The 25904-nt window shown below is 33.3% G+C and overlaps 1 protein-coding gene across 1 annotated transcript in view; it reads left to right on the forward strand.

The window, feature by feature from the left end:
- thsd7aa (thrombospondin, type I, domain containing 7Aa) overlaps positions 1-25904 on the forward strand; it is a 268864-nt gene that overhangs the window by 182946 nt on the left and 60014 nt on the right. Inside the window, 6 exon segments of the mRNA XM_056480189.1 lie at positions 3728-3980; positions 7771-7886; positions 10687-10819; positions 13409-13512; positions 17223-17417; positions 22632-22895. Of these exon segments, the coding sequence (XP_056336164.1) occupies positions 3728-3980; positions 7771-7886; positions 10687-10819; positions 13409-13512; positions 17223-17417; positions 22632-22895 (1065 nt within the window).

Genomic DNA, 25904 nt, shown 5'->3' on the forward strand with positions numbered 1-25904 from the left:
TGCGCAAAATTATCTATTCACACCGCTTCGTTCACGTGAACGGATAGCTCGCGCCGCATTATTCACGCGAATCGCATCGCAGGATGTCTATTCACATCTTTGCATTGACTTAACATGTAAATCACTTGCGATTGATGCTTCATCCGCATCTGGTGTGAACACACCATTAGGATAAGTTCTGTACATTTTAGGTAAACGTCCTTCTTTTACACATCCACAAGAAAGCAGAGCTTATCGCACAGATCATCTAGCAAACCACTGGCCTAAACCAACCACCGGACTTCACCAGAAAGAGCTAATTTGTTCAATTACAAATCATAGACATTGTTAAGATGTTTTGTGGTATTCATATGGTGTTGTGCAAAGAATTACATGAAAATAATCTTTTATTTGTCCATAAAATGTCCCTGTAAATATATTTAGTGTGAAAAGGATCAAAATTTGTTGGCTTTATGGTGCCCCATAGTGTTATTTTATCAAGAAACGGCAGTCAAACGTATCTTGAAGTACGTTTTTAGCAGTTTCACAAAAATGTAGGCTAAAGCACATATTTCCAATGAGCCTGTGTTGGAACTATCCCTTTAAGCACGTCACTTCATCCTACATCGAGGAAAGCTTAACGGCAAACTAAAAGTGTATGTGAACTGCAGCTCTTAGTGGTGCAGCAATGGACCAAGAACATGCAATTACTCTGAGCTGCGCAGACTCACTTTGGTAATTGTACAACGGATTAGTCTTCATCTGAGTCACAGGTCAATAAATAACCGGAGGGAGTGTTAATCCCCATTTGAAACAATGCGATTCTGGTGCAGCTTTTGAAGCTCTGCTAATGCATTGCCCCGGCATGCCCTCAACCACTATTAGATGCTTTGTAAGTCAAATATCCATCCTTTTCGAGTATTTTTTTTTTTTATTTTTCAAGGCCATTATGTTGTTGCTGCTTACGGCAAGTGTTTTCTAATGGTGCTCACGTGTCTAATGAAGTGTGTGATAATAGTCGATATGCTTTTTATAAATGAGAAACTGAAGGGCTGCATTGCTACAAAAGATGAGTCAATTATTCATTATTATTTTTTGAACAAGGAGCACTGCTTGATACATGGTTTGTCCACTTTTCTCATTCACCGGTTTGCCGTTTTCTCATTGATCGGTGTATGGTTGTTGATGCGCTCCATTGAGATAATGGCTGACCGCTCCATGGGGAATCTGATGCTTTTGTGTGACTATAGGTTGTAATGACAACCAAGCATTACTTGGTAAATATATTTCAGCGTGGCATTCATGCTAACAGTGGTGCCTGCAGTAACCTCATAATATACTTCACAATTATAATTATGTATAATCTAACTGTATAATTTAGGCCCAATCTCAATTCTATTTTTGTACCCCTTCCCCTTGGCTCTTAAAACCGATTGTGAAGGGGAAGGGCTTCAAAATTTACCCATAAGAAATGGGACAGCACTACAGCACCTGCACTGTAGGAAACAGGAAACAGGAAATCACTAAAGGCAATGATATCATGTTGTCATAACGATATTATGTGGCAATAAGCTCATAACTGTACTGTGGATTTACAACGTGGCCATATTCATATGTAATCACACGAAAACAACTTTAACATTATAGCAGACACTGTAAAAAGGTCATTCCCAGCCACTACACTTTTTTTGACAGGGTATTGGAGTGTCATTGAGTGTCAGAATGCTGTAGGACTGCTGTACAGGAGTTATTATTAGGGATGACAGATGGCAAAACCTGGCGTTTTTTATTTTAGCGTTTTTTTTTTTTTAAGCATGATGATAAAACACAAGCGCCGTTATGAATATATTAAAACATATGCTTTTTTGTTGTAAAAATTTCTAACAATGACAAAAATACTAATTTGTGCATCTCCTAACTTCGCGTCCAGCCATTCTGCTGTTGTAGCGGGTTTATTCTGGGAAACCTTTGTACCCCTTGGTTTCTAGTGTGGTACTGGAAAATCTTTGTTTCAAGGGCTATCTACCCCTTCCCCTTAGCCCAACGCCTTCAAGTTAAAGAGAATTGGGACACCCCTACCCCTTCATGTGAATGCGCAAAATGAGGGGTAGGGGTAAGGGGAGGGGCTAAGGGGTAGAATTGGGATTGGGCCTAAGTTGTTTGTTGTTCTGTAGTGGAAACAACAATCCTTAAAACAACATCTAAGGAGTTAAGATGTTGCTTTGGTACATTTAAAAAATGTAAATAAACAGTTCAACGGAGGGAAAATCAATTTTAAAATACTTCATGTAGATGCCAAAAGGTTCAAAAAGGGAAAAGAGTGCAAGGACAGAACAGAGTCATCAGTATCATTAAAAAATGGTTTATTAAAGCATATATATTTTGGCTAGAATTAAAGCAGTTTTAAACTTTTTATAACCATTTTAAGGTCAAAATTATTAGCTCCTTTAAGCTAATTTTCTTTTTTTTTTGATAGTCTACAGAACAAACCATCATTAAACAAAAACTTTCCTAATTACCCTAACCTGCCTAGTTAACCTAATTATCCTAGTTAAGCCTTAAAATGTCACTTTAAGCTGTATAGAAGTGTCTTGAAAAATATCTAGTAAAATATTATTTACTGTCATCATGGCAAAGATAAAATAAATCAGTTATTATAAAAATTGTTAAACAGAAATTGGGGAAAAAAATGATTAATAGTAATAATTCTGACTTCAACCATATACATACATACATACATACATATATATATATATATATATATATATATATATATATATATATATATATATATATATATATATATATATATATATATATATATATATATATATAGTAAATTTATAAATAATAAACATAAAAAATGTGGGTTTAGATTAATAAAATGTTTTTTAACCTTACTCAAATGATGAAATAGTTATTTGGTGAGTACAAATATGAATAGAACTTATGTAATAATAACTTCATTATTAATAATAATGATTTAATATTAATATATATTTTAAATTGAAAATAGAACAATTATCATTTATTAATATAATCATAATACTTGGGTATAAGACTGTAATGGTTAAGTAATAAAGTGGTATTAATATTAAAGGTGTAGTTCACTCAAAATGAAAATGTCCTCACAATTTAACTCACACTCAAGTGGTGCTAAACTTTTATTATTATTTTTTTTATTCTGTTGAACACAAAACAAGATATTCTAAAGCCAAAATCCATTTACATTTATATTAGGAACAAAATTACTCCAGAAATAAGTATCTGTTGCTTTCCAACACAATCTTATTTTGTATTCGATAAAAGAAAGAAACTTAAACAATGGGGTGCAAGTAAATGCTTTCATCAATTACTTGCACCACATTGTTTGAGTTTTTTTCTTCTATCAAATCGAAATTTTCTTTTTGTTTGGATGCACTATCCCTTTCATGATACTACTGTAATAATATTCAAAATACATTCACACCACTTTAATTGTTTGAAATAAATTCTGTAGTACCTGGCATAACAGTAACAGTATGCTGATTTATTGTTTTTGTTGCATAGGGAGTAAAAATAATGACTTTTGCAGTATTATTACCACTGCACAGTAATATGATAAAGTAAATAGATCTCCTGTCAAAACAAACTGAAACTATAGACTATATATTACAACATTAAAACCTCTTTAGCTTCTGAAAAAAAGTCATTACAGGTTTATGATTCACCCAGTCATAACACCTCCATGACCCTTTTTATCCTCCAGGTGGAGTTCAGTGCCCCAACAGCAGTGCCTTGCAGGAAGTGCGCAGCTGCAATGATCACCCCTGCACTGTGTACCACTGGCAGACGGGGCCCTGGGGCCAGTGCATAGAGGACACCTCTGTTCCCTCCGCCAACAGCTCGATCAGCCGGGCCGCACCAGGAACCGCTGTTAATGATGCCTTCTGCTCTGTCGGCATGCAGACACGGAAAGTCATCTGTGTCCGGGTCAATGTGGGCCAGGTGCCGCCTAAAAAGTAAGTGTTTACAATACATTCCATGCATTAAATTTACATTGGTTGGTATATAAATATATTGCATTCGAGTAAATTTTATTTTATTTTTTTAACATTTTTTAAGTCAGTGGCACTTTGGTTAGTGGTACCTCAACAACACACATTGTAAATATCAGTTTCTTTATTAAGTGTTTTTTGTTTATTTACGGTTGTGAATTGCATTATGGGACGTCGACTTTTGATGTTGAAAATTCAACTCTACAGTTTAACACAGTGACTTTTATTGATCTGTGTTAAGTTGAGTGTAGATTGTATACGGAGCTGCTTAAATTGTGCTGAACAGTTTAATAGAGCGCAGCAGTCCCTGAAGGAAAAGCGATATTAATTTTCTCCATAGGGAAATTGATTTTTAACAGTAACTGATCAATCTTTTAAGACAGGCCTGCTGTGAGCTCTGAGGTTGTTAATTGATTAAATATGGTTTTATTAAATCTGTTGTTCTGATCGGTTCAGATTATTTTTAAAACAGTCATGTTTAATTTTGGGAATCCATGCAGAAGAACTACATTTCCCATGGTGCAGTGCAACTGAACCAATCAGAGAGTTGTAGAAGATGTTTATTATGAAAGATACAAACTTCCATAAAACACAGCAGATGACAAAATTGCCTTATCCTCCTTATGATCTTAATATAATTAAATATTTGGATATATATGTATATTTGTAGCCAAAAACTTGATGCTTTGATGGATTGTAGTTCTTTCCCTTGTTAACACTATTAATTACAGTTGGGTTTGTCTTTGTCTCATAAAACAATGCAATTGTGATACAGTACAATTTTAGTCTATTCTTAATCTTTACTATTCAACAATGCAATTTTAGCACAGTCAGATAATAATTATTTTTCAGAAAATTATTGTTTTATTTTTTCCAGAAATGTATTTTATTTTTATTGCACGTGTTGCATTTACATAGTTTTTTCATGTTTCCTTTTACATGTTATAGTACTGTACACGTAATTGCAACCCCACGCCTTCTGAAGTTCCCTCCAGAATTAGAAGTTCCCTCACATATAAACATGTAGTTTGTCTTTGTTATGGTACAATATGTGATTTTGATACGATATACTGTAAATTTTTTTTTTCATAATTTTCACAGACACCTCTGTGAACCCAACATTGTTACATAGTTCTTTTATTTTTCCCAGAAATGTATTTTATTTTATTGGATGTTGTATTTAATTTAATTTAATTTTTATAGTATTTTTTATGTTATTAAATATATATATATATTATATAATTATATAATTATATATATATAATTATTTTATTAATTCAATGAATATTTATCAAATATTTTTTTTATTTTAAAAAATATACAAAAATATCCCTAAATGGTTGTACATTTTACTTATAATTAAAGCAAGGTTTTAAGATATAATTAGATCCTCATGCATATTATACTAATTGTTTTGTTTAATATCTTGTCTTAACAAATGTTTCCTTTCATTATCTTCATGCAGTGCACAGTCCATGTTTCATTCATTCATTCATGCATTCATTCATTGGTTTGTTCATTCACTCACTAGATCGTTTGTTCATTCATTCATTGATTCATTCATTGGTTTGTTCATTCACTCACTCAATCGTTTGTTCATTCATTCATGGATTCTTTCATTGGTTTGTTCATTCATTCATTTATTCATTTTATTTAATAACATTTATTATAGTATTACAATTATTTATCATTTATTTATTTATTCATTTTTGTCATTTTTTGGTCTTGATATGGAAGCCTATCATGCTTTGTGTTTCTAAAGCTCAATGGCAAAGTCTTCTGCTTGATCTTTATTGACAGAGAGAGTCTTTAAGTTGATGAGCTCTCAGCCGGTAGTTTTAAGTATCTGGATCTGGTCTTTCCCTCAAGGCGTCTACTGGGAAAATAAATGATCTGTTTATTTATTCAGTTTAATAGCGGCATTATTCTGTCAGTGGCTGTGGAAACAGGGTGTGGAGCTCAGGGACCTCATGCTGGCAATGGAAATGAGTCCTGCTTTCTTCCTGGGGTTATTCATGTGCTAGGCTTTACCACTGATCTGCACATTCAGACACACACATGTGAGCCGCATGCTGATCCATACAGGATTTTATGTGGAAGGAGTGGTAAGGGTGGAAGGGTGCAGGGAAGTAGAGAGGAAGGAGAGAGGGGTGGTGTATATAATGCAGACATATATACATTATAATGAAAGCAAATATGAGGTTGATCACATTATAGTATGTGCATTCTGCTATTGTATATACTGTATAATGTATGTCTTATGCTGCCTTATTTATTTGGTCTAAAATACGGTAAGTAATATTTTGAATAATAATAATAATAATAATAATAATAATTATTATTATTATTATTATTATTATTAGTAGTAGTATTATTATTATTATTATTATTTATCAGACAATAAAGCAAAGATGGAAGACTGTGTACTTTTATTGAATGAGGGAATCAACAGCAGTCACATGAAGCATTGAGAATAACACAATTAAATTAAAAATGCAAGAAAAATGTCAAACTAATTATTTAAAGCTATTCATTTGTCATATTTACAGACCAATGTAAAATAAATAAAAATAAATAAACAAACAACCAAATAAATAAAAAATGGATGGATGGATGGATGGACGGACGGATGGATAGATAGATAAAAATAATAAATGAATAAGTAAATGAACAGATGGATGGGTGGATGCATGGATGGTTGGATGAATGGACGGACAGATGAACGGTTGACAGACGAACGAACAGACAGATAGATAAAAATAATAAATAAGTAGATAAATAAACAAATAAATAAATAGATAAATAAATAAATAAATAAAAATAATACATAAATAAATCGATAAATAAATAATCAGACGGACAGACAGACAGACAGACAGACAGACAGACAGATAGACAGATAGACAGATAGATAGATAGATAGATAGATAGATAGATAGATAGATAGATAGATAGATAGATAGATAGATAGATAGATAGGTAAAAAATAATAAATAAAGAAGTAGAAAATAAATAAATAAATAAATAAATAAATAAATAAATAAATAAATAAATAAATAAACAATCAAACAAAAAAACATGGACTGTTTGACCTGCATGAATACAATCAAAGTAAACATTTGGTGAGACAAGATGGTGAACAAAAGTATGAATAGTACTGTTTATAATTAGAACAATTAGTATAATATGTACACAGATCTAATGATATCTTAAAACAGGGCTTAATGATTAAAACAAACTCATTAGGGTTATTTGTGTAATATTTTCTTAAGATTTAAGACGATTCCTTAAGAAACTTTTTGAACAAATGAATATTTATTGGCAAAATATATTTCAAATGTATTTTCATATATGCAATCTCAATTACATCATTATCTTTGTGTCATGGGAGTGGGTGGAGCTAAACATCTCTGCTGGTGTTCTTTGCTCTTTGCAGCTCTCTGATCGGTCAATTTTTTATTTAATTTCTAATTGGACAATCAGATAATTATGTACAGCATCTTAAAAAATAAGTACAGCAAAATAATATATACTTATAAAATATCTGAATGTCTGAGTATTCGGTTTGTCTCTTCTTTTTGTTGTTGTTGTTGTTGTTGTTTTAATGACAGTAACATTTAAGGCCTAACAACACCACACTTTTTTGTCAGACCTGAAGATCTTGCTCTCCAGCGCAATTTGCGATAATCCAAAGAATATCTTGTGCTTCTTGCAATGAACATCTGAACATCCTGTTTTTATGTGTTATATGTAGGTGTCCAGAGAGTCTGCGTCCAGAGACTGTAAGGCCGTGTCTTCTGCCCTGCAAGAGAGACTGTGTGGTCACTCCATACAGTGACTGGACTCCCTGCCCTTCCATCTGCCAGACAGGTACTTCACCACACACACCCACACACACGCACACACACACACACACACACACACACACACACACACACACACACACACACACACACACACACGCACACACACACAGAGAGAGAGAGACTCATGAAACCCACTCTTCTTCTACTTATTGTGGCATCTTTATTGTTTAACCGTTTGATGTATTGCTCAAAATATAAGAGTTTCTAGATGAGATTTTTAGTTTAATTTAATTTAATTTTAATTTTGACGCAGTGGCGCAGTAGGTAGTGTTGTCGCCTCACAGCAAGAAGGTCGCTGGTTCGAGCCTCGGCTGGGTCAGTTGGCATCTCTGTGTGGAATCTCCCTGCGTTTGCGTGTAATGTGTGTGTGAATGAGAGTGTATGGATGTTTCCCAGAGATGGGTTGCAGCTGGAAGGGCATCCGCTGCGTAAAACGTGCTGGATAAGTTGGCGGTTCATTCCGCTGTGGCGACCCCAGATTAATAAAGGGACTAAGCAGAAAAGAAAATGAATGAATGAATAATTTTAGTTAAAATAAATGTATAATAAATTTAATATATTGCTTAACATTCAAGTTTCGAGATGAGATATTTTATTTTTTATTTTATTTTATTATGTATGATTTTATTTTTTAAATTTAATAAATGTTTATTAAATATATTTTTATCTTTAAAATATATTACAAAAATAACAATAATTGGTTGCATTTTTTTCTTAATATGAAAATATATTTAATAAATATAATAATAATAAATACATAAAACAATAAAATAAAAACTGGTGCCAATATGAGTGGAAGACACTGTGTTCAATACAGCATCACATGAGTTAAAAGTGTTTCAAGTGCTGAAATTGTCATGTATTGGCAGAAATCATTTTCATCGGCTTTTAGCGTTCTGTCAGAAGGGATAAGAAACAGATTTTTTTGTGCCCACAATCGCTCTCTATCAACACTATAAAGAGGTATTGTTGCTTGGCAACCCTGTCTATAGAAACCAGAACAAATAAGCCAACAATATCCGAGCAGCTTGTTATATGAAGCAAATGAGCTTTTCTTGTTAAAATATTTTTTTCTAGTGAATGTCACACACCGTTAGGATTTGTATAAATATTGGCCTTTTTAAGACCACGTGCTTGAGTTTTTCTCACTCAGCAGACACTCACTCACTCACAGTACAGAATAGTAAATATTTCATTTATGTGGATTTATCTAACTATCCTTAAAACTGACATGAGGACTTTGTCCAGAAACAAAAACAATGCAGGCTCATTAGAAATTAGAGTTTCTAGGTAAAATAAAAGCTACGGCAGTATGACTTTTGTTCCTTTTTGCCTTAATGATATATATATATATACATATATATGCAATATTTCATGAGTAGCAGTGCGATATGGCTGTATATCAGCACTGGTGGGAGGCGTGTGCTGGCTCAAGTTCGCAGGCCAAGTGCCTTAGTGTCCCACCAGTGACGATATACAGCCATATCGCACTGCTACCCGTGTGATATTGTGTTTATACAACAGTTTGACAGCATAATTGTGTATATTAAAAAGAAAATCACACATGGAAAGTCTCAAAAATACTTTTGTACGAGGAACTACTTCTTCCATTCACTCACATCCGCAGCTGACGTCAAAACTGCAGAAACCGTTGCTCATTCACCAACGTGAGCTAGTATTTGAATGATTCTCTTGTGTAATGTCTAAAGTGATGAGAAAACAGGTGATTTTGCTCACATTTTAAGATTATAAGGCTGAACAGCATAAAATGCCATAAGTCTACAGTCTAAGTCTATCTCCCAGTATTTTTCTGTTGCAGTCGGGATATTACCATAATTAACCCCAGAAAAGCTGAAGCAAAGCAAACACTACCAGATTACTATGGTATAAATACAGCACTACAACATACAAAGAGAGAGATCGATTTAGAATGTCACTTACCTGTTTAATAATGATTTGATCAGCTGTAGTTTGAAATTTACTGACTTATTATGCGGTTTCTGTCATCATCTTGTGGTGGAACGTCAACCATCTTTGCTCTGCTCAGTATGACTGGCTGATGGCCACTACCTTGCTCTCTCTCAGAAATTATAAATATTTAAAATATCTTTATAAATAAACTTCATAGTTGCAATCTAAACAATCTACTTTCTCACCCAAAAAAGCCTCAAAAATACATTATGTTGTCCAACAGCTGCAATATTTGTCAAACTGTAGTGAGATGTTTAGTCCCTCTTTAGTCCTAATATGGGCGGAGTAATACAAAAGGGTGAAGAGGCTGTACGAGTGCTGATACTGCTTTAATATCTCACGGCTATCAACCAATCAGATTTGAGAACCAGACAGAACTGTTGTATAAACAGGGATATATCATCGGCAAATAAAGGATTATTGTCTTGCCTTTTTTTGCACAACAACAAACAGGGCCTCTGTGTACAGAATACAAATGCTATAAAATGACTGAATAATTAGATTCACATATTTATGGATGCTTTCACAGGATAGAGATTTTTGCTGAAAGCGTGAATCACTGAACCGAGTTTATAAAAAATACAAAAACAAAGCTCATTATTATCATTTCATTTCTCCATTGCATCTAATATTGAAGTCATTAAACCACAGAGCAGATGGGAGTTGGTATGTGCTAACATTTTCAGATTTATGAAACCTAAGGTTGGCTGAAAACCTTGTTAAATTCAACACAGCCATACAGAGACTAATGTAGCGATTGTTTTTTTGCAAGGTTTCCTATATTTATTCATGACAGTTTCATATTTTGTCTCCATCCTCTTGTGTATATCCAGGTGGTTCTGTGAAAAAGAAGCAATCAAGGAAACGCATTATCATTCAGCTTCCGGCAAATGGTGGCCAAGACTGTCCAGAAGTGCTCTTGCAGGAGAAGGACTGTGATGCTTCATCTGTTTGTCCAGGCTACAGGTAATTCAAATATAGAGAGTTTTTAAATCAGTTGCAAAAAAAGATGCATTATATGGATCAAATGTAAATATTATATGAAGGGATGTCGCATTTAAGCTTTATAAATATATTATATGTCATTATATTTATTTTTTTTCAGTAAAGCGTGTGGATTAAAGTATGTTGTACATATACAATATACAGTCTAGCCTGAAATTATTCATACACCTGGCAAATTTGAACAAAAGTGTTCATTTCAAACTTGAATACTTACAATGCATCACTTAATATTTTTTATTGTGCTAATGTGAACATAATTGTTGTTCAGCAATTTGGCATTCAAAGAACAGAAATATCATTCAATCTATTAAAAAATGTTATATACACAACCATAAATATCACTATTATTTACTGTATGTAAATGTGAACATAATACAGTTCATATGTTTACCGTTAATGTACAGATACGTCATAAAATCTGTCAAAATATATATATATATAAATATACACTCACTGGCCACTTTATTAGGTACACCTTACTAGTACCGGGTAGGACCCCATTTTGCCTTCAGAACTGCCTTAATCCTTAATGGCATAGATTCAACAAGGTACTGGTACTGGAGATTTTGGTCCATATTGACATGATAGCATCACGCAGTTGCTGCCGATTTGTCGGATGCACATCCATGACGTATCTCACGTTCTACCACATCCCAAAGGAGCTCTATTTGATTGAGGTCTGGTGACTGTGCTGGCCATTTGAGTACAGTGAACTCATTGTCATGTTCAAGAAAGTAGTCAGAGATAATTCACACTTTATGACATGGCGCATTATCCTGATGGAAGTAGCCATCAGAGAATAGGTACGCTGTGGTCATAAAGGGATGGACATGGTCAGCAACAATACTCAGGTATGCTGTGGCATTAATACGATGCTCAATTAGTATTAATGGACTCAAAGTGTGCCAAGAAAATATCCTTTACACCCTTACACCAGCACCACCAGCCTGAACCGTTGATAGGTAGGCTGAATTGAAGGCAGGATGGATCCATGCTTTCATGTTGTTGATGCCAAATTCTGACCCTACCATCCGAATGTTGCAACAGAAATCGAGACTCAACAGACCAGGCAAAGTTTTTTTGAGTTACTGTTGCCTTTCTATCAGCTGGAACCAGTCTGGCCATTCTCCTCTGACCTCTGGCATCAACAAGGCATTTGCACCCCCACAGAACTGCCACTCTTTTTTTTTCTCTCTCTCTCTCTCTTTCGGGCTATTCTATGTAAACCCTAGAGATGGTTGTGCATAAAAATCCCAGTAGATCAGCAGTTTTTGAAATACTCAGACCATTCCGTCTAGCACCAACAACCATGCCACGTTCAAAGTCACTTAAATCACCTTTCGTCCCCAGTCTGATGCTCGGTTTGAACTGCAGCAGATCGTCTTGACTCTGTCTACATGCCTAAATGCATTGAGTTGCTGCCATGTGATTGGCTGATTAGAAATTTGCGTTAACGAGCAGTTGGACAGGTGTACCTAATAAAGTGGCTGGTGACTGTATATAGTATAGTACTATCAAAACAATGTCATATAACTCTAAAAATGCATATATATATATATATATATATATATATATATATATATATATATATATATATATATATATATATATATATATATATATATATATATATATATATATATATATATATATATATATATATATATACACAGTTGAGGTCAGAGTTATTAGCCCCCTTTGAATTTTTTTTTTCTTTTTTAAATATTTCCTAAATGATGTTGAACAGTATGCCTGATAATATTTTTTCTTCTGGAGAAAGTCTTATATGTTTTGTTTCAGCTAAAATAAAAGCAGTTTAAATTTTTTTTTAAAACATTTTAAGGTCAATATTGTTAGCCCCTTTAAGCTAATTTTTTTTTTCTATGGTTTACAGAACAAATCATCATTATACAGTAACTTGCCTAATTACCATAACTTGCCTAGTAAACATAATTAAACCAGTTAAGCCTTAAAATGTCACTTTAAGCTGTATAGAAGTGTCTTGAAAAATATCTAGTAAAATATTATTTACTGTCATCATGGCAAAGATGCAATAAACGAGTTATTGGAAATGAGTTATTAAAACTCTTATGTTTAGAAATGTGTTAAAAAAAATCTTCTCTTCGTTAAACAGAAATTGAACAAAAAAAATGAACAGGGGTCTAATATTTCAGGGGGGCTAATAATTCTGACTTCAACTGTGTGTGTATATATTTATTTATGCACGTTATTAGTTATTGGCATGTTATTTTTTTATATAGAGGTAAACAGCAAAAAAAAAGTTGTATTTAAGAATTACTTTAGGTAAGTAAGCTAAAATACTTTTAGATTACAAAAATGTGCAATAAAAGTGCTCAAAGAAATTTCCAGTTTGCCATCTATGTGATAAACAGCATATTTATAGAAATGTTGTGCTTTATGAAATCCTATAAGTCAAAATGTTACATTTTGATACATACTGTAGCATATACATTGTGTATACAACTGCATTCATAAGCATAGAAAACTACAAGTGCCTAGAAATATGTGTGTGTATATACTGTGCTGTAGGTGGAAAACCCACAAGTGGCGCAGGTGTCAGCTGGTACCTTGGTCCATTCGCCAGGACAGTCCTGGAGCACAAGAGACTTGTGGACCAGGACTACAAGCCAGAGGTACAGAAACACCCTCTTCACAAGTTTAAGATTCTGCTGAGATGGTCTTATTTTAAAATAATACATATCAAGAAACACTGGACGTTGCTATTTTTTAATTGAGATACCTTTATAGAAACACATTTGGAAAGATTTATTGACAACCATTTTGATGTAGACAAATTTAAGAAGAGAAATGCTTTTAAAAATGAATGGTGTATGCATGTTTTGCTCTTTAAGTGAAAGATACAGTAAGAGACTGTCTGCATTGTGTGTTCAAGCTCGCTTAGCAACACAAATGCTTTTTTAGATATCAGCATCTCAGCACTGCTAACATTAACAACCATTAGCTGTAATAGAATCCCTCAATAAGACTGAAGAAGCAATCCAATACAATAGCATTTACCCTCGTTCACTGATATAAATCTGGATTCATCCGGCTACTCCAGTCAATAGGCGTTTAACCGTGCAATCAATCAGAAGATGCATATCTTTATTCAATGTGTGTGGCTTTATGGGTGAGAGTGGGCTGATGTTTATCAGTGCCTTTTTGTTCTGATTTTATTTTTTATTTTTGCATTATTAATTCTCCAGACTAACACTTGATAGTGCTGACATTGGTGCACCTAAGCTCAGATGGTGGAAAAAGAACCTACACTGTAAAACATTTTAAGTCAGTTTAACAAAAAAAAAAACATAATCCTTATTTCCTTTCGCTTTTTCTTGTTCAATCGACTTTTGAAAATACAGCTGCACTGGCCTAAAATTATTTGTCAGTAAAACAAAAAACATTTAGTTGGGTTAACTTAAGATTATTTGTTAGTTTTCTGGAGAGGTGAACTTGTGCCAACTAAACATTTATTGTCTGCAGAACTGGAATGCCTGAAGTTGAGTGAACAACGAAAACATAATCATTTCCTTTTGTTTTTCCTCATGGACTCATTTTTTCTCCTTTAATTGATTGGACAGTAGAAAGTATAGATAGGAAAGCGTGAGGAGAGGAGAGTGGGGATTGATCGGCATAGGACCTTGGGGCAGGATTCGAACTCGGGTCACCATGAACACTGGTGTTCCATGTGTCAACTACTACACTATTGGCGCCGACATGTACTCAACTTTTGAAAACATAATTGTACTGACCTAAAATATGTGAAGTTGAGTGAAAAAAAACCTCTTGTGAAATTGGTACTAAGAAATAATCCCTTATCAGAACAAGCAAACATATTTAAATTGAAAAACAAGAAGGCATGCTTCACATGTGAAGCATTATGAAGCAATTTTCCCAGTTTGTCCTGCCATGTTTTGATCCTTGTCTTGTTTACCGTTATTATTGTTTTACTTCCTGCCCTGTTTCTTATTCTGTGTCTAATAAATGTTTTTTTTGTTTTTGTTTGTTTGTTTTAATTTAACTATGTTTGTTTGTTCTGATAATGTATTATTTCTTAGTACTTAGACATTTTAGGTCAGTAAAACTGATGTTTTCAAAAGTTGCGTGGTGTAGTGGTTAGTGCATTGACACATGTCACTCTGGTATTCATGGCGACCCAAGTTCGATTCCAGCTTCGAGGTCCTATGTCGATCCTTCCTCTCTCTCCTCTCCCCACGCTTTCCTGTCAATACTCTCTATTACAACTTAAAAGTTTTGTTACAGAGTAGTTCATCTCTCCAGAAAACTAATAAATAATCTTATGTTAACCTAACTAAATGTTTTTTGTATTACTGACAAATAATTTTAGATCAGTGCAGCTGTTGTTTTCAAAAGTTGTGTGAACAAGAAAAAGCAAAAGGAAATAAGGATTATGTTTTTTTGTTGAACTGACTTAAAGATTTTAAAGATTTAAAGTGTTATATAAATAATAGTACATGCTTTGTTTCTTAGAAATGAACATTTTGACAGTGTAGCTTGAGTTGAGAGTGGCAGGAGCACAAGTAAAGATACAGATCATTATTTATTTTTGTTAAGAAAAGCGGTATAATTTTTAATAAATAGAAAAAGCTTTATGTTTTATGCATTTGTAGTTCATAATAACCACAAACAAGCTCACTACAATAGTAAAAAAATATGCTTTATTTGTTTTAATTAAAAAACATTTTTACAAATATTTGTTAATGAAAATGCAGTAATTATATCACATTACTCATTTAATATATTGAATATATTAAAGGGATAGTTCACCCAAAAAATTTTATTTACTCACCATTAACCTTTTTTCAACCTTTTTTGAGTCTCTTTATTCATAAAAGAAGATTGTATTGATTTTTCTAAATATATTTAAATGCATTTCAAATTGATATAATTAATTAATAATATAATTAATAATAAACAATTTATATATATATATATATATATATATATATATATATATATATATATATATATATATATATATATATATATATATATATATATATAGATTTAAAAAATAGATTTATATAATAGATGCTTTAGATTTCCATCCACATGTCAGGTTGGAAATGTATTTTGTATATCTGTGTACATTTTTAAATATATTTTGATATATGGAGGTTGGGGTGTCACGGTGGCACAGTGGGTAGCACAATCGCCTCACAGCAAGGCGGTCGCTAGTTCGAGCCTCGGCTGGATCAGTTGGCTTTTCTGTGTGGAGTTTACATGTTCACGTGGATTTCCTCTGGGTTCTTTTCCCTACTGTCCAAAGACATGTGGTATAGGTGAATTGGGGAAGTTAAATTGTCCGTAGGGAAATGTGTGTGAATGAGCGTGTATGAATGTTTCCCAGTGATGGGTTGCAGCTGGAAGGGCATCCGCTGTGTGAAACATATGCTGGATAAGTTGTCGGTTTATTTTGCTGTGCTGACCCCGGATTAATAAAGAGACTACGCCGAAAATAAAATAAATGAATATGAAAATAAATTAATATTTTTATTCAACAATAATGAATTATAATTCATTATTCTAATGAATAATTATTCACCAGAATAAACAAATGAATAAATAAAAAGTATATTTAATTTCAACCTTCATATATCAAAATATATTAAAACTACATATACAGTAAATACTGAAATTAAATATAATTATATGTATATTTTTTTATATTAGTGAGTGTCATATTTACAAAATACAATCAGCACATATACAGTGCTCAGCATATATGAGTACACCCCATTTTGAAAATGAATATTTTTATCCATTTCTCAGTGAATATAGGTAATTTATATATTAGCGCATTTGAACAAAACAGATTTATTAAACAGATATATTTATTAAAATAATACTTTAGTCACAGAACATCTTTAGAAATGGAAAAATAACACATTTAATTTCTTGCAAAATATTGAAAAACAAATACAAACTACAAAATTTCAACAAAATTTTATATATTTTTTTGTTTCTTTTGATTTTTGCTATTTTTGAAAAATGTATTTAATATTTTCCCTAGCATATACATTTATGCTACTAATTTCTGAACCATTATAAGTTATTTTGTTAGATTAGCTCCATATTGGGCTTCAGTACTGACTAATCTAATGTATATGCACAAATATAATATTGTAAAAAATCCTATAGAAAATATCAACTTAAAAGAGAGATTTGTGGGGGTGTACTCATATATGCTGAGCACTGTATATGTATATAAAGTATATTTTAGATAGAATATATATTTTTTGTCATATATTTTGTATCTAAGACAGTTTACTCTCAGTCTGGAGCTGTGCTTTTTATCTTTATCTTTTTCTTTCTCATCCAGCCGTCTCGTGTAAGAAGCTAGATAGTGGACCGGCAGATGTGGCGGCGTGTCTGAAGTTTGCAGGTCCAATGCCTCAACTCACTCAGTCCTGCCAGCTTCCATGTCAGGATGACTGCCAGCTGACCGCCTGGTCCAAGTTCTCCTCCTGCGCCGCTGATTGTGTGGGCGTCCGAACCAGGAAAAGGACTTTAGTTGGTAAGTGCTGGATCAGCAGCTCTAATGATAACATCCTAATGCAATGTCCTTTAACAGGCTGTTCTCACCCACTGCTCTTTCACTAGAAGTGGATTATGGTAAAGTGCCCAGGTTTTTATGTTTTATATTGCATTTACGGAGTGATGGCTTTGACTTTACATTGTTAAACTTTTATTATACGGATAATGCTGTTCAGAAGTTTGGGTTACACAATGTTCCTAAAGTTTTGAAGACAGGCTCTTCTGCTCACTTAGACTGCATTTATTTGATTAAAAAGTATAAAAAGCTACACTTTCAGAAATAAAGGTACAAAATCTGTCACTGGGGCGGTACCTTTTCAAAAGGTACATTTTTGTTCCTAACAGGTTCTTAAAAGGTACATATTAATACCTATAAAGTACAAATGTGTTGCCCACAGTAACTTAAAGGTACAAAAGTGAACCTTAAAGGTACAAAAGTGTACCCTAAAGGTACTAATGTCCACCAGTATGGTACAAAAGTGTACTCCAGTGACAGATTTTGTACCTTTATTTCTGAGAGTGTACAGAAAAAAAAATATTACAGTATAAAAGATATAACATTATAACATTTTATTAAATTTTTATTACAATCATAATATTTCTTTTAATTTATTTCCCTTGTGATTCATAGCAAACTTCACTTTATTTATTTATGTTGTGCCAACACGAATCGATTAAGTTAACATAACAAATGTAAGTGTATTGAACATGAAAACAATGAAGTTGTCCCCAAAAAATCTCAAGAATTGTGTTGTTTCAGCTCATTTTAAATTAGTAGTTTGAACAAGCGGCAAAAACAATTATTTGCGTGTAAAATTGTTATGTTTTTTTTTTAATACTCACATTCCTACAATACAAATACTTCCTCCTATTTATTTATAGGACTATTTATTTATGTCTCTGTTCAATATCAATATTTGCTTTATTTATTGATATGTGTGACATATAATAATTTTCCATTTCTGTTATGCATGTTGTGTATATACAGTTGAAGTCAGAATTAAACCCTCTGAATTATTACCCCCCCCCCCCCCTGTTTATTTTTTCCCCCAATTTCTGTTTAACAGAGAGGAGATTGTTTTCAACACATTTCTAAACATAATAGTTTTAATAACTCATTTCTAATAACTGATTTATTTTATTTTTGCCATGATGACAGTAAATAATATTTGACTAGATATTTTTCAAAACACTTCTATACAGCTTAAAGTGACATTTAAAGGCTCAACTGGGTTAATTAGGTTAACTAGGCAGGCTAGCGCCGATTAGGCCAATTATTGTATAATGATGGTTTGTTCTGTAGCCTCTTGAAAAAATATATAAAGGGGCTAATAATTTTGACCTTAAAATGGTTTTTAAAAAAATTTAAACTGCTTTTATTTTAGCTGAAATAAAACAAATAAGACTTTCTTCATAAGAAAAAAAAAATTATCAGACATACTGTGAAAATTTCCTTGCTCTGTTAAACATCAGTTAGAAAATATTTAAAAAAGAAAAAAATTCAAAGGTTTTTTTTTTCTTTTTCTTCCATATGTATGCGATCTCAATTTGTGCACATTTTGCATAATATTACAATAACAGTGGGTAGCACTCTCGCCTCACAGCAAGAAGGTCACTGGTTCGAGCCTCGGCTGGGTCAGTTGGCATTTCTGTGTGGAGTTTGCATGTTCTCCCCGTGTTCGCGTGGGTTTCCTCTGGGTGCTCCGGTTTCCCCCACAGTCCAAAGACATGCGCTATAGGTGAATTGGGTAAGCTAAATTGTCTGTAGTGTATGAGTGTGAATGAGAGTGTGTGGGTGTTTCCCAGTGATGGGTTGCAGCTGGAAGGGCATCCACTGCGTAAAACATATGCTGGATAAGTTGGCGGTTTATTTTGCTGTGGCGACCCCTGATTAATGAATGGACTGAGCCAAAAAGAAAATGAATAAATGTATGATATGTATTATAATTGTAAAAAGTGTAATATAATAGATACAATTAATATTTCGTGCTATAATAATTAGACTAGATTTTTCAATAGATTTGAACAGCTAAACCACTGACAAATTTAACAAAATCTATCCATTGTGGATCTCTGAATAATATCCTTGAGAACTCTGTATTACAAAGAGTTTTGCATAATGCTTTTCCATTGAATCCATTTGCCTGCACCTGACCTTAGCTAGAAATGTGGTTTAACCTTTTGTATAAAGTGCCATGAGAAGCTTAGTTGGTTATTTAGAGGTTAACAAAACAACAGCATGCGTGCCAAAGGTCTAATTGCCCTTTGAAAGACCTGCTGTAAGTCCAGCAACTTTGCTAAAGGATTTTACAAGATTAGAGCCATAGGTCCTTCAATTTGGATAAGTCTGCTAACTCATGATTACCAGATCAGTGTGTTTTCAGCAACAGAGCCTGATACTGTTACTCTGATTCTGTTTGGGGCGCCCTCCTTATCATATTTATTTACACGAACTAGTGATGCTGCTATCTTAATTTTTCATAGCCAATTCTGATTACTGACTTTTTACCAGCAAATTTGGCTAATTCCTATGATTTAACAACATTAATATGAGTACATAAAAATATATTATTAGAAATTAGCTTTGTGAAGCAATGCTACATTAAATATACCTGTATCAAATTTTTTTAAAGTTAAACTCAGTTGTTTAATTCAATTCAGTTAAATTCAATTTAATTAAATTAAAAAACGGATACAATTAAATTGAATTGAATAAAATAAAATTCAATTCAATTCAATTAAAAAGCTGATAAAATTAAATTAAAATAAATTAAATTAATTTGAATAAAATGAATAAAAAAATAATAAAATTAAGTTAAATTAAATAGAATTAAGTTTTATTAAATTAAAAAACTGATAAAATAAAATAATATTAAATAAAATTAAATTGAATAAAATTAAATAAAATAAAAAAAACTGATAAAATTAAATAAAATTAAATTGAATAAAATTTAATTAAATTAATAAAAATGATAAAATAAAGTAAAATTAAATAAAAAAACGTATAAAATTAAATTAAATAAAATAGATTAAAATTAAATAAAAAAACTGATAACATTTTATTAAATTAAATAGTATTAAATAAAATTAAATGTAATAAAATTGAAAAATTAAATTAAATTAAATTAAATTAAATTAAATTAAATTAAATTAAATTAAAACAGTAGCCAAGATGAATGAAATAAAAGTAATTTATAAAAATAAAGGTCTTCCAGGAGTTGGCGCTTATAGAGCAGCAGGAATAATAGCATTTCCTTGGAATGTATATGTAATAATGCTGTAAAACTGTAATGTGTAATGTGCTGGAATTTAATATGCATTATGAACTAGAAAATACAATCTACATTTTTCCGAAGACAGTAGATTTTCTTAGTAGTTCCTTTGTTTCTTAGCAATGTTTAGGATTTTTTTCCAGTTTTTTTTTTGTGGGTCACAAACACTGAGCCACTTTGTCATTCATGTATAGTCACTGATTCATGTTTCAAATAATCCATACAAAAGATAAAAGTGCATTGACTGAAGCCAGCATATAGCACATAAAGAATAGATGTCTACTCTAGCTTTTGAAAGAGATTTTTACAGATGAATTTAAAGGGATAGTCCACCCAAACATTTTTAATTCTGTCTTCATTTACTCAACCTTTAAACCTTGATTCTTTCTTCTGTTAAACACAAAATATGATATTTTGAAGAAAGCTGAAAATCTGTAACCACTGACTTCCTTATTAGGAACAGCAAATGCTATGGAAGTCAATGGTTACAGGTTTTCAGCATTCTTCAAAATATCTTCTTTTTGCTCAACAGAAGAAAGAAACTCATACAGGTTTGGAACCAAATTTTCATTTTTGGGTGAACTCTTTAACATACATTGTTTCCGCTACATTCATGCTTCCATTGTGACGTGTTATACCAAAATTCATTCCCGCCACAGCTTCATTACAGCTTCTCATTCAAAACCTTCAGGTGTTGCTTTTTTTTATATAATCGCACCACAATGTTATTTAACCCTTTAAGGTTACATGCAGACTAACTGACTGACAGATCTGCGCAATGCGTAAGGCCAGCAAACACGACGTAGCTTTCAGTTATGATGAACACAGTTTCCATAATTATACTTTATTTATAAATAAAGGTCTGTGGTTCTGTATACAATGACTTTATCTTGCTGGAGTTTATGGCCGTTTCACTTTACTTCAGGAAGCATTAATGCCGTTCTGTAGATCTATTGGGTATATTCATAAATATTTCTAGCAAACCTATTAAAACGTTTTAGACATACTTGTTAGATAAATGCACTAAATCGCACTTCAGCAGCATTTATTTGAGAGCGGATAAGAAAATCTGCGCTTAAGCAGTGTATATTTGAGGGCGTGCAAGAGTTTTGTGCACAAACAGAGGAAATCTGCACGTAAACAAGGAGATTCGTATGCTCGTATTACATGAATGCGATCTCGACTTGTAATACTGCGCTCACGACATTTGTCATTGAAATAACGCCATAGGTAGTTGGAAGATCTGTGTAAAAGGCCTGCCACCACAGCTAGAAAAAATCCTAGAGCAGGCGTCACCAATCTCGATCCTGGAGGGTCAGTGTCCCTGCAGGGTTTAGCTCCAACTTGCCTCAACACACCTGCCTGGATATTTCAAGTATACCTAGTAAGACCTTAATTAGCTTGTTCAGGTGTGTTTGATTAGGGTTGGAGCTAAAATCTGCAGGACACCGGCCCTCCAGGAACAGGTTTGGTGACCCCTATCCTAGAGGAAACACTAACATATATCCTGCTTTTTTCCTTTTTGAAACAAACAACTCCAAATAATCGGCCAAACATGAGCTATTAATAAAACTATGAGAAACAAAGGGGTTACCCGTACAATCAACAATTGTTGAAAACATCACAGAATCTCAGAAGTACAGTAAGAAATCAATGCAAGTCAATGTTTGTTAGAATTATTATAGTTAATGCAGAATATACTGTGTTTTTGTTTTTGTTTTTTTACTCCATTGTTTTATAGAGTTTTATCAGTGCCATTTGTGTGGATTAGAGATTGTCAGAATTAAAAGATAATCTGGTTTTCTGATCAGCTGCATCTCTAACCCAAACACAAAAGTATTCTTAAATGGATATGGATGGATAATGCCTCTGTAACCTTCGATCAAACTGCTTATTTCTAACTTCTGATTTTGCTTTCATAGGTAAAAGCAAAAAGAGGGAGCAGTGTAAAAACACACAGATGTATCCTCTGAGCGAGACGCAGTACTGTCCGTGTAACAAGTACAATGCTCAGCCAGTGGGGAACTGGTCTGACTGTATCCTGCCTGAAGGACGTGTGGAGGGTCTGCTGGGGATGAAGGTTCTGGGCGATATCAAGGAGTGCGGTCAGGGTTATCGCTATCAGGCCATGGTGTGCTATGACCAGGACAACCGACTCGTGGAGACGTCACGCTGCAACAGTCATGGTGGGTAAACATAAATATAAACAAAACTAACTGCTAAACTAACTTAGACTTGTCATGGCATCTAATCATGAGGATATGAAGGGCACTATCATACACGCCTTATATCATACATAAGGCGTAAGACGTGTTTGATGTGACTTGTTGGTATTCTCAGACCAGCGCAACCCTATTTTTTTTTACATTTTGCGCCACGTTGTTTAAATAGCAAATACATTTTCACCACTTTGTGGACTGATGGGTATGCTGGTCTAAAATAGAGATTTGTTAAGATGCATTGTTGGCACGTTGGTATTTTGAGGAACTGAAATAGACTGCACCATTGACCATCCAAAAGCAGGTCTGAAGTTCAGCACAGAGCACGTTAGTTATGCTTCTATGTGGGTTTAAGCACTTATACTGTACATGCTTATTACACACAGGATGTACAGCAACACACAAATATATTTACATATGAAAAAAATAAAGGATTAAAATGTTACAAAAATTATTATTTTCTACATAAAAATAAAAACCACTGCCTCTGAATTTAAACTGAATTTAAAATAGTTTTGAAGCTTATCTTTGCGCTTTGCAAAATTAAATATGTAGGCTAATGGATGTCTTCAGTGGAGTGAGTTTTCACCATTTCCTTATCCACAAAAGTAAAGGAGTAAAGACTAAAAGTAAAGAGAAAGAGAAAGTAAAAAGAGACTGAATGGAAGAGGCTCATTCTTTATCCTGGCTGCAGATGCTCTGTTTAACTGTTTTCTCCACTTACAAAGTCCGCCATGTAAATAGCAAATGCACAATGGCATGACCTAACTGACTCTTAAAGGGAATGGGAGATGAGACTCTGATTGGTTTAATTCACGTTATGCTCAAAACACACCCATAACTCATTAAGAGAATAAGCACAACCCTGTTAGACCATGCGCCGCAGCACAGAGCATATTTTTCCTTCCTTAAAATAGCAAAAGTGGTTTGGACACGCCCTTAATGCTTTTGCGCCATGCACCTTATACTTTGCCCCTAGATAGATCCCGAAGTGTTTCTTTTTTCTTCATTTGTTAGATGCTTTGGATCAAAGTGTCTGCTAAACTAATACAGTTAAATTTGCAAATAAGCAAATATAAAAGTCAGTTGTATGCTATTGGCAGGACAAACTAAAACTCATGCCCCCAAATTCATAACATTGGCTGATCTGATATTTCTGTGTTGAAAAAATAATTTTTACAGCAAATTTTTTTCTGCAGATTTTTGTTTCTTTTTTTTACCAAAACATTGCTTGCGTTTGCAAAATATTTTTTTGTTTCATTTATAATTTTGAGTTACTTTTTTATTAAAATGACATCTAATTTTACAAATAAATACAGTAAAATTTTGTTTTGTTTAATTTTATAAAATAAATGATTTAATTATCAAAAAAAAAAATGTCATCTAACATGGGCGACATGGTGGCACAGTGGGTAGCGCTGGTCGAACGTCGCTGGTTCGAGCCCTGGCTGGGTTAGTTAGCATTTCTGTGTAGTTTGCTGGTTTACCCCCACAGTCCAAAGACATGCGCTATAGGTGAATTGAATAGGCTAAATTGGCCATAGTGTATGTGTGTGAATAATTGTGTATAGATGTTTCCCAGTACTGGGTTGCAGCTGGAAGGGCATCTGCTGTCTAAAACAGTTGGCGATTCATTCTGCTGTGGCGACCTCTGATTAATAAAGGGACTAAGCCGAATAGAAAATGAATAAATGACATCTAACATTATGATAAATATGAGAACCAATTATTTAAACATGAAATATGATACATTTTTCCACCAAAAATAATAATCAGAAATAAATCATCAAAAACAAGAAATCTCATAAATATGAGTGCAGAATTAAAGTAAATATTCACTATGCAGTACTATACATTATTAAACTATTTTTACCTAAAATAATCTTCTGTATTACATTTGTAATAATTTTTTGATTGCACAGTTACTCCAAATATTCAGTTGCTTCATATACTAATCTGCAAATCAAGAAAACATTTTATATAAGTGAAAAATATGTAAAAAATGTGTTTGTGAAAGTTGCATCACAAACCTCGAAATAAACAAATCATTGTCTGATTCATCCAGATTCTATTTCAAATGCATTTTTCATTAAAATGTGCTTATACAGCATTCAGTTTAAGCACGTCTACCGAAATCGTTCCTCCACAGCAGTGTTCCTGATCTAATTCTGTGCGGGCACCTTTCTCCACCTCCTGCAGCAAAAAGCTCAGAAACAAGCCTTTGGCAGAGCCTGAGATTAGACAGCGTTAGATGAAAGCGTGTGCGATGTTGTGGAGCTCGTGACGTTCAGACCTCTCTGTGTGACTCACAATCCTCTTGTGTGGATTGTCTGCTCTCAGCTGGTAACTGGCGACAGCCTCAAACACTTGGCATCCCTGAAGCTGGAGATGTGCTGACGAAGCCCGGGAGTTTCTGGATCTCCTCTTGCTGCCTGATCATACATTATTCTGATTTTTGCGCCCTAAACTGATTTTTTTTCTTTATTGCAGCTTTTTTCAAAATTTGCTGCAACACTATTTGTTGTCACAATTGCAGTTCTGTTCTTTTCACTTTACTTTGTTTTCTGTGCCACAACCCAGTGTTACCCTTGTTTGTTGCTATGGTGTTAGCATATTAGCCATGTGTATATGAGCTCCTCTGTGTCAGTCAGCATTTGTCTGTTTTTCCATGTATCTTGGTGTCTTTCCAGCCCTGCTTTGGGTTTATTTTAGTTGTGGGTAAAGTAGCTGGTTTAGTAAATTTCAAACAAATCTGTAACATGATTTAAACTTCATACTTAAAGGAGAGGACGATCAACGTTTTAATACTTAAAAAGGAACTGTTAAACTAACTTAGAACCGCCATGGCATCTACATATTGCTGTTCTCTAATGCTAGTCACTTTGGATAAAAGTGTTATCCAAGTGTTTGGATAATATTTTAAAAGTTAAAATCACTTTTATGCCATAGGCTGATCAAACTAGTTGCCCCACCCCT

This window comes from Danio aesculapii, chromosome 19 (genome assembly GCF_903798145.1).
Source record: "Danio aesculapii chromosome 19, fDanAes4.1, whole genome shotgun sequence".
Lineage (NCBI taxonomy): Eukaryota > Metazoa > Chordata > Actinopteri > Cypriniformes > Danionidae > Danio > Danio aesculapii.